The sequence below is a fragment of the Antrostomus carolinensis genome, unplaced genomic scaffold, assembly GCF_000700745.2.
Source record: "Antrostomus carolinensis isolate BGI_N321 unplaced genomic scaffold, ASM70074v2 scaffold31554, whole genome shotgun sequence".
NCBI lineage: Eukaryota > Metazoa > Chordata > Aves > Caprimulgiformes > Caprimulgidae > Antrostomus > Antrostomus carolinensis.
The window spans coordinates 75,287-88,745 of record NW_010309301.1 but is presented as its reverse complement, the minus strand read 5'-3'; the positions used below and the strand labels follow the sequence as shown (position 1 = coordinate 88,745).

Below are 13,459 nucleotides of genomic sequence, written 5' to 3'. Positions count from 1 at the left end.
TCTTCGTTGTGACCTTCCCTTTCATTTTTCTTACTGCAGTTTTTCTGTTATGGCATATTGGTTGCCTTAAAATACGTAGAACTTGTTTAACAGATCTCCTTGACATTCTTGCTCTCATGTTTGTCTTTGATTTAGTACATATTATATTCAGAAAAACAAATATACTTGAGAAAGAAGGTAATCAGCCCAAACAGCCTTTTTCCCCCTCATTCCAAGTGTTATGACCTTAATGCAGATATTTTTCATTAAAAGAAGTAGCGTGATAAGCTGGATGTGGGACGTTCGTATTTGCTTTCATGATGTTGGTCAATTGGCAGTGCTGTTCTTTCAGGCTTTTACTGTGGCAGAGCAGGACCTGTCATCCAAAGGCCAGACCAGGAACCAAAGGACTGTGTGAATTAAATGACTGCCACTGCACTGCCAAAGCCATGAAAGAGTAGTGTTAGCATTTATTGCTTCTGGGAAGCATACAGCCTGCTCTGAGGCAGGTCAAGTATTCCATTAATATTTTTTTTTCTCATTTTTACACAGTAATTTCTTTTTTCACTGCCAGTGCTGAATTTTTAGCAATTATTGTAATTTGAGAATAAAATGAAAGGTTTATTTCCTCAGTTTTGGCTTATTTATTTAAAGGCTCATACACAGCACCAGCACTGAGGCTCAAGAGAGCACCCTGTGTTTAGTACCTTTGATAGAAAATCATTTGGGAAAAAATTGGGGAAAAAAAACTTCGCAGACAAAAGTACCAAATAATAATAATAACAACTTCATCAAGAGATCTGGAAGTAGTTTGGGTTATGATTCATTTCGAATAGTGCCATTATATTTCTGCAGGTTGTGAGAAATGAACTATATGTCTTCCGTTATTGGCAACAGCACTTTAACTGTACACTTAAAATGCCAATGAAAGTTGCTTTACTGCTTCAGATTAATAGCTCCTAAGTGACTGTGGATCATTAAATAATTGATTGCTGCTTATACTTAATAATTATGAAGGAGATTCACCTTTCTGTTACAAAAAATTGCTAGAGATGCACAACTTCCATTTGTTTTTTTACTTTTTATAGTCGTTGCTCAGTCAGGACAGCCCAACATTCACACTCATGTTATATTCCTGCAGTTTTTCAGCTTTTTTTGCCCACTATATTTGTAGGCTGAAATAGTTCAGCTAAAGAATTGGGTATTTAAATGATGACAGGCTGTGTTAAGTAATATGCTAGACTATGAGCCATCATTAAAATTTTGGCTTTGTGTCCAAGGCAAAACGTGCTAAATGGGAAGCACCATTAATTATCTGCAGATATTTTGGATTCATGTCTAAAATGCAGACTCCATACTTGCCATATTAACAAGGACAGAGTCCAAATCTGTATTTGAGCTGGGCAAAACATGTAATCTTTATTTAATTACAATATGCCTGTTTTAAGTGAAAAGTGTTAGCTGAACGTGTCTATTCTGTTAGAGCTGAGGAAGTGCTTCTGAGAATTGTATCCCTTATGGGACTCAAACTGAGCAGCACTGGAGCCAAATGTCCAAAGGAAGAACCAGGAGTTCCATTATTGCAAACCTTAAAAATTAGAATAGACAAAGCAAAGCTAATATCTCCTAGAGCTGAAGAGCAGAAACAAGAGCAGGACATCTCAATCCAAGTACATGAAGAGTGCTATGAAGAAAGCTGCTAGCCCATACTTCCAGATTACATAAATTTGTTTGGTCAGTGCTCCTTTTTTATGGCTTTTTTCTTTTTTTTTAAGAGGCACATTTTTCTTGAAAGCTATTTTCATGGTGATTTTTTGCCCTTTCAAAATACAAATTTTTTTTTAGTGAAAACTATTAAAATGTTAAAAGCTGAAACACTAATTTTTTTTTTCCTGTCATTCTTGCCCATATTTGTGTGTTTTACCATTTGGAACAGAAAATGAATGAGGAAAAAATAATCACTGCTGATTAGGAGTATGGAAAGATTTGGCATTTTTATCACAAACTTACTGTCTTTTTCTGAAAATGATGTGGCTTTTGGATAAGCTCTTACACCTGTAGGTAGGCAAAGATGTTTGCTCTGTGTTTACCTTTTTATGGCACATTGTATGTTTGTACAGATCCCATCTAGATCCTTTTTCCACTTCTGCCTATTACTGCTTTTAAATATTTCAAAACTTCATACTGACCAAAATTGAGAAGAATTAATTAGAAAGGATGATGACAGGATCTATTAAAGGACATCCTTCCTTATCATGCACTCCACCAGCACAGCAAGCATCTGAATATCTCTCCATCCATACGAAGACCAAAATTATAACAGATGCAGAAGGGAAAAGTTTGTGTCAGAGCTTTATTTAATTTTTTAAATGGTAGGTTTAAAAGGAGTGATATGTTTTGGCAGTTTAGTTTGGTACCAGGAGAAAATGGAGGACCAGTAACAGAACTGAGTAAGTTTTTTTTCTCTGTTTCAGATTTCCATTATATGATAATATGAGTGAACTAACTAAAGTTTGGAAGCAAAGGCCAGCTGACTCTTTTAGCTCTACTGCCAGTAATATCCGTGTTCAGGGTTCCAGCTAATAAAAGGCAGAACCATCACAGACTCTCCCAACATATCACTATATATCAATTTCCTCAAAATAATAAGAAACTTCCCTGCTTTTTTTTATATCCACTAGAATAGCTAGTAAACTCTGGAAAGTGCTGTTACTAGCCAGATGAATCTACCATGCCCTGGATAACTGAGATACTGTATCTTTAGGGAACGGTGTCTGCTGTTGTAAGGTTATATCTGCAACTTTTTCCTCTACATTTTGACAACAAATGTTCATATATTTTAGAAACAAACTTGGTCTGGTTTATCGTGCAGCATCAAATTGCATCACAGCTTATATTGAGTTTGACGTGATGTGACATACTGTGAAACAATTGCTCAGAGCTTCAGATTGTATCACAAGATTATTTATTTTTCTTCTTCTTTTTTATTTTATTTTGCTCCCATCCACATTTTCTCTCCCTTCTCTAAGCTGGGGGATCTCTCTGCAATGTTGTTATAGCCGAGTGTATGAAATCTGGGTACAGGACGTTCTTTGTACAGCACGTGCTTACCCTTTTCAGACAGGAAGCTGGCGCATCTCCATAAACAATGTGATGGCACCAGTTAAAGCTGTGTTGCTCTTTCTTGCCTGCAAGCTTGTATCTTGTCAAATCACTACATACTTCAGCTGGGGAAGCCATGACTAATGAAAAATGAAGTAATGCTTTGAGAGCTGCAGTGCTGTGAGTTTATTGCTGTACATCAATGGCTTTCAAATCAAAGCTTAAACAGAATTGATGTGGTACTATCTCTAATAGACATAACCCTGCAATTTTTCTTTGCATATTTTTTTATATACTGAATACACATTTTGATTATATTTTTGCCTCCATTAATTCATTGCTGTTCCATATTTCACTTCAGCTTTCTCACAGGAGGAGTTACGCCCGAATCCAAAGCAGCCCAAATATTGTCTAGATTTTTCTGGTTTTCTGCCTTTTGTTTTCTGATTGCTGTAATGTGCCAAGTGCTATGTCATCGATAATGTAATCAACCAAGAAAAACAGGACCTGTCCCTTTTGTGAAAGTCACATTCCTCGTTGGACTGATGATTACATATCCATTTCTTTCTCTTGATAGATGTGCGTCCTGGATATTGCTTCTCTTCTCTGACCAACGGGCGCTGCGGAAATCAGCTTCCCCAGCCTTTGTCCAAAATGCAGTGTTGCTGTGACAGCGGCCGATGCTGGTCCTCTAGTGCGGCAACCGCTCCTGAAATGTGCCCGATCAGATCCACTGGTATGAATCCATCTGTATTTTTAGAAGTGTCGTTGAAAACTGAATTAGGCCGTGATTTTCTTTTATCAGTAATGTTTTCAGTAAAGATCTACACAGAATGGTTGAGGCTGAAGGGCACCTTGGGAGACCGTTTAGTCCAACCCCTGTGCTCTAAGCAGAGCCTCCTATGCCAGGTTGCTGAGGACCCCCATGACGCTAGGGCAAGCAGACATAGATAAAGGATTTTATCTGTTGCTAATTAATGTTTTGTGGCCTGGTTATTCCAACCTTACCCGATTCAGATTTTGTTTTCAGCATCCTCTTCAGGCTCAAGTTACTTCCTCCAGAGCCTTCTAATAGATCCTTTTGCCCTCTGCAGTTTCATTCTCATTGGAAAACTGTGGTTTCCCTCCTCTTATGTCTAGCTTTCTGAGGTGCCACTTATTTCCTGAAGTTTGACACAGAATATGGTTTCTGTCTGCTACCAAAATTGCCTCCCTGTGTAGTGAGATCCCTAGATAATGTCAGATTTTAATTTAGAGAAGATGATGAGCAGATTGTGCAACTAAGTGTGAGGGAGTGGAGGAAAGGTGTTTTTGAAATGTTTAGGACTGGAGACCTAATGAAATGCTTTAGAAAAGAATACAAGAAGCTTAAGGATTGATGGGAGGAGCTCAAGGGAGGTGCAGAGTTTAGGGAGGAATGGGTGTCATAACACTATAGCAGTGCAACTCTGAAGATATTGTCAGAGGTCATGTATGGGAGTGTTTATTATTCTTGTTTTTAATCCGTTGAGTGAAACTGCGTAATACTGGAGCAGAGATCTATGATCAGAGCTCTTGGAAGACATTTCCTGGTTCTGTAACTATCTCATTAATAATATTTAAACATGTTAAATGTCCAAGACTGGCTAGAATAATGTTAACAAAATAGTGTAATCTATTGGTGCTCATCTGAAATAGGAAGACAAGGAGAGAGTTTGCAGTCTTCACACAGTCCCTATTTTCTTTACATACTTTCTAATTAGTCATATCTAACTGGTGAATAAACTGGGTGGAAAAGTGAAGTCATTTGGCTGAGGCTGCAAACTGAGATGTGATGGAGAAGGAATTAGAACCTGGGACTTCCTGACTCATGAATCCATGCAAGGTCTTCCCAATCATGGTTACAGGCCACTTTTTTTTCCTCTCTCTTTTTTTTTTCCTCTCTCTTTTTTTTTTCCTCTCTCTTTTTTTTTTCCTCTTCCTCCCTTCCACCTCCAAACTTGGGAAATAAGTTGAGAGTATAAAATACTTTCTTCAAAAGTGCTTTGAAGTCTTTGAGAGGCCTTATATGTATGTAAGGTACTGCGGTACTGCTGTAATTGTTTAATCAAGTTCAGTTGTTCCTTAAAGTATCCTGAGAAAGCAAGGTGAGGAATTTAGAGCTGCCGGTGGCCCAAAGTCTCTCTAACTCTGAAATGGAAATTTACTGCAATATAAAGTGGAGCACTAGCTGCATAATATAACCACGTGGTTGCATTTTCAATGTGGGCAGCAGACCCAGATGTTGCTATAAAATAGGCTGTTTATTGCTAGAAATTATACACGGAGATTAAAGTTGCAATAAAAAAGGCTTGCACTGTATTTCTTTGCATAACATGGCAATAATTGCTTATGTGGATTGACAGGGTTTACCACTGAAGCTATAAATGCTTTAAAAGTGGTATCTCAGGCATCCAGCCGTGTGTCTGTCGGGGGGTGTGTGTGTGTGTGTGTGTGTTCTCACCTCAGCAGTCCCTTCATGTGTGCTAATTCCATTCAACTGATGGGCAGCCCCAAGGCCATGACTTCTTTTTCACCAAAGGCCTAGGCTCCCGATAATTGGGTATTACCAATCTAGAGTAAAAAAGAAATACAGTATTGTTTCTTTCACAAAGACTGATCAGTGGGTTGTAGAGAATGTGATTAGAGAATTGACTAATAAAACCACCATCGTTAGCAAATATTTGCATATTGGAATTTGTCTATGTACATACACATACATGGTTTCTTTCGAATGTCTCTGTTTTGTCATAGGTAGACCACTGATTGAGAGTAGATGCAGCTTACATATGAATAGGCAAAACAAAAAGCTGTGAAAAAAACAACTAAATGAAATACAGTACATGATACAATGAAATCTTCTTGGGAATGATTTAAAGATTAAAATCACTGTAAGAAACAATAGAGGGAAATGCAGTGACACATGAAATAAATTTATCACCTAAGAGTATTAAAATAAATGCAAAGATCATAATCAGGAAAAGCAGAAGTTAAGGCTACAATGTTTATTTAACAAATCCTCTGTGATTTGGGAGGAGCTTCTAATAAGTTTTACAGATGGAAATAGAAGTGAGATGAAAGTGTTGAAGGCTGAAATATCCAGCTTAGTTCTCCTGAATTTATTTTTCAGTTCTCATTTTTTATATTGTTTCAGGAATTCATGCATCTCTGTAGCATTTTGTTTGCATTATATAATTCCTCTCCCCTGTTGTGCCATAAACTTTAAAATGTTGAAGTTCAAAGATACTGGCTGCACAAATAGTTATTTGTGTACATATGAATTGTGGACATGAATTAGGTCAGCTGGAAATGTGGTCTTTAATTGTGATACTCTGCGTGCATTCTTTGAATCGCAAGTTCCAAACCCACACTTGCCAAAGACAAAAGAGTTGGGGGCAGGAGGAAAAGTGGGGCAGTAGGGCAGATGCCACTAATAGAGATAAACAATAGGAGAATGCATAACACTCAGCATAGACTTCGCTTACAGCAAAATAGATCATTTTTCCCATCGTCTGGGGAAGCATGAACTCAGTGAGGATCTGACTCGGTTTCTCTTTGTCTACACTCCTTAGACTGCACCTCATTTGGTTTCTGCTTTTATTGGCAAACTTCACTTTCACAGGGAAATAGTGTTAGTGTATTAATTCTCTAATTGGTTTTGCCTCATTGGTTATATTTATATTTCTTTGTTTTAGGAGGTTAACTTTTAAGAAATCCAGTTGAAACTGGGCTTTTTTCCTGTTCACTATTTTTCTAACTCTGTGGCAAGCTTTGTATTAAATTAACTTGGGATCAAGTCCAAAAGTCCTTCTTTAGATAAACTTCTCATTGAGTTCATAACAGATTTTGCCTGAAAGAAGAGTAAGCAAATTAAGATCAGGTCCCTGCCTCACTGTTCAATTTCATATCCAGAATGTCAGTTATGTTATCTTTTTACTAGCAGTCTTCTGACTAGTAGTATTGATATCCTCCTATGGATTAATTACTCAGTTCACAGAACAAAGCTTGTTAGTATGAAGACAACATATAGGCTCAGATTTTCCAGATTATCTAAGGTTTGTTGCTGTTAATCAGAAACGCTGTGAAAAGGAGGAGAGTTGGATTAAATGGAAAGGCTACGAGTCTAAAACAGCATTCATGTTTCCATGTTTCAGATGAGTATCGCAAATTGTGCACAGTAGCTGCTCTGCTGCCAGCAAGACCTGACCTTCCTCCGGGCCGTCCTGACATCATCCCTCCACCACTCCTTCCTGGTGCTTACCCTCCTCAACAGCCAGAAATCGTCTATCCATCTCGGGCTCCACCACCTCATGGTAAGAAAGAAATAATAACCTTTCTCTGCACCATTTGCATTTAGCTTCTTTAAAAACATATATTTCTCAGAAACACTGTGCTCTCTTCAGCTATTTGTATCTTTTGCTTACTTTATGTGGACATACAGTCTCTGCATCTCATTCTAGTAGTAGCCTGGTTACCATGTATCTTATGGCAAGTGTACCTCCTCATTGGTACACTTGGAAAACACCAGTGTTTTCCCTGTAAAGACAGGATTCAAAAATGACATCCTCACTCTCTATACTGAGGCCCATGTATTGTAGTAGTTATATTGTTTTTTTAAGCCAATTGTGAGCTTTAATGCATGTCAGCATTGAGGAATGTGAATAGCTCTTTGACTAGGTTGTGATAGTTACTTACATTAAAGAGCTTGGCTGGGAGAAAGCAGCTTCTTTCAGATTGTTTTCCTTACTCCTGCTTGTCCAGCTAGAAAATGTAACGGTAAAAATACTAGTCTGCTGAACAGAGGCTGACCCAATGTGAAGAAAGAACTTTTTCAATAGTATGCATGGATAGGTTAGGTTTCTTTAGAGCAAGGAGGAAGCCAGACCAAAATACTGATACATTCCTTATTCTGTCCCTTGCTTAGGGAATTTACTACGTCCCCATCTAGTCTGCAGCAGGCACGTGCCACCTGAAAGTTTGGCACAGTCGCATACTCTTTTGCAAGTAAACACAAGCTCATTTCACCCATGCTCTGTGCAGATGCAAGCAGGCTCTGCTTGCACTGGCACCAGCTGAAACTATTTAGTCTTGGTTCAGCACCAAGCTGAGCTAATAAGCCTAAGAGGCAAAGTATGTTAACTCAGGCCTGACACTGCACTGACGTAGCCGCACAGCTTCTGGTCAGCTGGAAGCACAGACAGAGCCAGCTCATGTCTGCTTGCCAAAGACTATAGGCATACCTTCCAGGGTTATCCCTGCCCTCCTCTCACTCTGCTGTCTGTGAAAACAGAGATAACTGAACCAGTTTCCCTGCCCTTTTCTACTGTATGCTTCTAGTAGAGTCCCTGCAATGCCACGTACCCATTTTACCAGTAAATATGAGCAGACTCAGTTCTCTTTTGTCCTGCAAAAGAGGAAAACAGGATCAGACTTGCCACAATGAAAAAAATCAGTGGTTGCTTGCTGTTTTCAGACAAATCTCGAAGAGGCAAAGTTCTATTTTCTCTCTCCCAATGCTGATTTTACTGTGTAACTCACATTATAGTGGAAGGTAAATATTGAATTTTAATGGAAAATGCTGCACAAGTTGCAAATTACCAGAAATTATTGTGATGAACTATTAAAATATTTTTCCAACTCTATTATTTCAGTGATCTTACCGGTGAACTTCACTGACTATTGCCAACTGTTCCGACATCTCTGCCTCAATGGGCGCTGTGTTCCCACTCCTGGGAGCTACCGCTGCGAGTGCAACAAAGGATTCCAACTGGATGTTAGAGGGGAATGCATTGGTATGTGGTTTTCTGTTGTAAATCACAAAGGGAAATTTTGTTTTAAAGAAAAAAAATTCTTTTCTACACAATGTTATAACTGAGTTTTAAAATAGAACATTCCCCCTCCAAAAAACTCCCCCAGTAAATAGACAGCCAAGAACTAATTGCTTTCAACTGCAAACTTTACAGCACTTTTGCCTTTAAAATGTTTAGCAAATCTTGTAACTTGCCACAAAATTATGTGGAAGTAAGGATTTCTTATTTTACTAACCTGTGACTATGATGTGTTTATTAGTGATTGAAAATTACCTCTTTAAAATGCTACCAGCTCTTGTTAAAATAACTTGTTAAAAAAAAAAAAAAGCAGTTATAATCTCGGGTTAATAACTTGTTAAAAAAAAAAAAAAAAGCAGTTATAATCTCGGGTTTAGTAAGATTTACAAGTCCTTTTTCAGCTCATCAGGAGTATTTTGTTGGGCTCTTGAAGCCCTTTCATTTGGGAACTTGAACAGAGCTTAATGATAGGAGGAAGGATTAGCTGTCTCTTACATGCAAGATTTTGCTTCTGTCAAAATCTATGTCTCTGGTGGGGCTGGGAGGTGTGGGATTAAGGCCTCTGACTCTTGCACATACAATATCTTGTCTTGTTGAGTACTCCTTTTTCCCAGCTCTTACTTAACTTAGAACATGGAATCCTTTTACTAGTTTGGTGTCTCCTTTCCTTTTGGATTGAAGCATGCTAATTCTCCAGCTATAAAACGATAAAATACCCCTACAGACCTGAATACCTTTCAACCAATGACTTAATAAAAATATATTGCCTGTGTTTTGCAGATGTTGATGAATGTGAAAAGAATCCATGCGTCAGCGGAGATTGTGTGAACACCCAAGGATCCTACATATGCCAGTGTCGTATAGGATATCAGAGCACGCCAACGAGAACAGAGTGCCGAGGTAAATTATGGTTTTACGGTCATATCTGTACTTTTGTATACATACCAGGAGGGAAAATAGTTTTTAAGCAAAATTTAACAGATGTGTTAAATATGAGGGGTTTAAAAAAAAAAAAAAATAAAGCAGATATGGCAGTAAAAATTACTAACCTGCCTGAGCTGGCTGTTCAGACTGGTTTATGATGAAAGACATTTTGTCTTGTGCTGAAAGTTTCTTAGCACCATTTGTGGCTTTGAAGTGGAAGAGACATCTTTTTGTTGTTGGTTTTTAAACTATTGAGACATTTTTTTCTTTTGCTTCTTGAGGATCTTAAGGACAAGTGAACGCCCCTTCTTTGAAGAAACCCTTTACCTATAAAATATAGTTAAAAGACTAAGAGAGGTGGGGGGAATAAATCTTCCAGTGGGTAAATATGAGAGTATGGTGCCTGTGTGTTTTCCCTGCCCACTGTCAGAGAAAGAACTCAACATAAATTACAGCAAGAAAAACTTATATAAGGTACAGAAAAGTAGTGAAGCACTGGTCAGATTTAAGTGGGGAGATTGTAGGATCCCCATTATTAGTGTTTTGAAGACAAGGCCCAACAATAGTCCTGATGGTCTTTATTCTGTCTTCCTATGGAGTGAGGAACATGTAGCTGCTCAGTGACCAACCCTCTGTCAGGGTTCTGTGGCTCCCAGGCTGTCCTGGGGTGGGAATTTGACTATAAAGGTGGATGCAGTCCTTTATAGTTAAGTCATAATGAGAGACTTCTGGCAGGAGATTGAATGACTACTTTGATATTCCATAAGAAATGAAGCATCTAAATGAAACAGGATGTTTGAATTCTCGGAGTCCCAGCTTGTCTTCATGTTTTGTTTTCTGCACTGAGGAGTGTTCCTTGAGCATAAATTCATTCTGAAGCAGAGAGTTTCTAAAAAGCCAGAAGAAAGCTATCTGTATTAGTTTGCGATATTTTTTTTCCCCCTTTCCTTGTGAATCAGAAAGGTATTTGTGGTACAGAAGCTTACTCCAATCCAGGAGGACATGCAGAGCCAGCACCACTGCTGCATGTTTCTGGGAGTACTTGACCTAATTGCTGCCAAACAGCCATGTTGCGGAAGCATCTTCATAGTTCAGCTGCCTAGTGGTGAAGGAGTGCTGAAGTGGAGCTTCAGTGGTGATGAATTTACTCATGAGTCATTTTTGTCACACGCTTTTAATTTGACTGATTCATTACACAAACACATGGTTGTCAGAAGCCCAGTAGCTTAATGGCATTAAAGTGTGGTCACTTAGCAGTTCCTTTGCAGTCTATGGGAACTGTGCTTGTTTGACAGGCAGTTTAGGAAATGCTACGATGTGCAGAATCTTTGTTTTCTGAAGGAATTTTTAGGACCAGTTTAAGGAAAAGAAAAAGGCTAGTGGGATGCATTTGGCAAAATATTCATATAGCATTGATGCCTGCCAAAATCAGCATTTGCTGTAAAATTACTTTGCATGACTACTTTGTATGTTGAGGTTTTATTTTTTGCATACACAAATGTGTTTCTGTGCTGATACGCTTTTGCAAATATATTCCTTACTTCCATTCTTGAAAAATGAAGTCTCCATAATGACCAGATGTTTATCTGTTCCTTGCTCTGAGGTTCCAGGGAAGGGTTTTGCTCTGCATTATGAGTCTGATAGATGACTGATTAAACATTGCAGTCTGTATCACAAGCTACTGAATCAACTGTTATTAGGATCCCTTATAATTTTAATAGGTATTTAGCTGAATTAATATGTTAATTGGAGAAATAGATGAGTAAGATTGTCACATTATGATTAGTGATGAAAACAAAAAATACTTTTCAGTTGCAGAAGAGAGGATGTAAAATGGACCTCAAAAAAGGTGAATTTTTATGATGATTAGCTATGAATGTATAGGAGTCAAAGCTTTAACAGCTAAGTGCTTACTGTAATTTACCCAACATTTCTGAGAGGAGGAGGTCCTTACATGGAGATGGCAGCAATTATGAACATTTCAGTGAGGAAGGAGCTTAGATTTCTGCAAGTTTCTCTGAGAAGCAGGGAAAAAAATCCACAATGTTATTTCATAACTTGAAAATTGTAAGTGTAACAGAAACTAGTGGGTCTCCAGTTGGCTCTGTGTATGTAAAGATCAACAAGATCATCAGATGTGTAAAAGTACAAATCCTGATGAATTCTGAAGACTGAAAAGTCAGAAAAATATTGAGATACTGCAGCATTTCTGCCTATCCTAAGGAAGAAAGCTGATGTTGTAGCTAAAGCCAGGCTCAGGTACAACTAAGTGCCACAAAAGTCAGGGGAAAGGGACTGAGCAGAGAGAAAACTCACTTTGTGTGGCTGATTGGTGATGCTTGTTTATCAAATGAGGGAGGTTTATCAGGCCTGTACAGTTTTGCTAGAAGTCAAGAGGGCTGCAAGCTGCCACTGCAGTGAGCTGTCACTTGAGCAGCTCTTGCCCCTGCTGGCTTGGTTGCTTGTTTGCGAAACAGTTATTTTCAGAGATTTCTTAGCAGCTCCCCAGAACTACCATGCTGTTAAGAAGGCAAATATAGGCTCTCGATTTTGAGAGGCATCAGGTCCTCCTCACATGGATGTCTAGAGAGCAGGGACATTTCAGAGGATGCTGCGTGCTCTGCTTCTTCCTGATGCACAGCATACGCTTCTGTGGAGAGGGCCTGGGGAAGGGCACCCCCAGGAAATTTGGGAAGACAGCCTGGTTGCATGATTGATAGGTCTGCATGGGCTGGTTGAGATTGCTGTGAGCAGAGTCCCCTGTGTGCAGGAATCTCTGGGAGATGGTCCAGGCTTTGATGGAGAACACTGAGCAATCTGAAAAATGTCTAGACAGTCTGTCTCAGCATCTCCTCGCCCCTCGTTTGGAGGAGAGGGAGAGTTGCCAGCCTCCTGTGATATCACTGTTCGGGTCCTCCAAAGCACTTGCCAAGTGCCTCCTGCAGAGAGAGGGAAATGAGGAGCTCATGTTTACAATATAAAATAAGTAAGAGAACTATCTTCTGAGGTGGGAAAGTCTTGAACTTTCCTGTTATCTTACAAGGCAGCAGCAAAAGACAAGCTTTCCCCATCTTTCCTTCCGTAGTTTAGCTATTGTTAAGTTAAACTTCAGTAAAAATATTTTAATGATGAACAAAAATGCAAAAAAACAATTGAAAGGGTCTGATTCTTGTTTGAGCAAGCTGCAGGGTAATGTTCACTGAAATTATTTCACAGCAACTTGGAATTTCAAGCTGATTAACATTTTCCACTCCTGTAACATTTGGTTATGGAAATAAAAATAAATCATTTTTCAGGTGCATATAGTTTCCATGTAGGGTTAAAAACCTCAGGGAAAGGGAAATGGGAAAAATTCCTCTTGAGTATAAAAAAGGAAAACCCCAAAATGTTATTTTTCTTTTCGATTGGCTTTCAGACATTGACGAATGTTTACAGAATGGTCGTATCTGTAATAATGGACGGTGCATAAATACAGATGGCAGTTTTCACTGTGTGTGTAATGCTGGCTTTCAAGTGGCAGCTGATGGGAAAAACTGTGAAGGTAAGACTTTTCCGAAGTTACTCCGTATCAGTAATTACCATTGCAAGAGGTTATTCACGTCAATGAA

At 38.7% G+C, this 13,459-nt stretch overlaps 1 protein-coding gene across 1 annotated transcript in view; it reads left to right on the top strand.

Moving 5' to 3' along the window:
• The window catches only part of LOC104523486 (fibrillin-1), a gene marked incomplete at both ends in the record, with an annotated part of 135,549 nt that overhangs the window by 48,168 nt on the left and 73,922 nt on the right, over nucleotides 1-13,459 (top strand). The window contains 5 exons of the mRNA XM_010166082.2: nucleotides 3,659-3,817; nucleotides 7,254-7,412; nucleotides 8,751-8,891; nucleotides 9,708-9,827; nucleotides 13,267-13,392. Of these exons, the coding sequence (XP_010164384.2) occupies nucleotides 3,659-3,817; nucleotides 7,254-7,412; nucleotides 8,751-8,891; nucleotides 9,708-9,827; nucleotides 13,267-13,392 (705 nt within the window). The remainder of the gene's footprint in view (nucleotides 1-3,658; nucleotides 3,818-7,253; nucleotides 7,413-8,750; nucleotides 8,892-9,707; nucleotides 9,828-13,266; nucleotides 13,393-13,459) is intronic.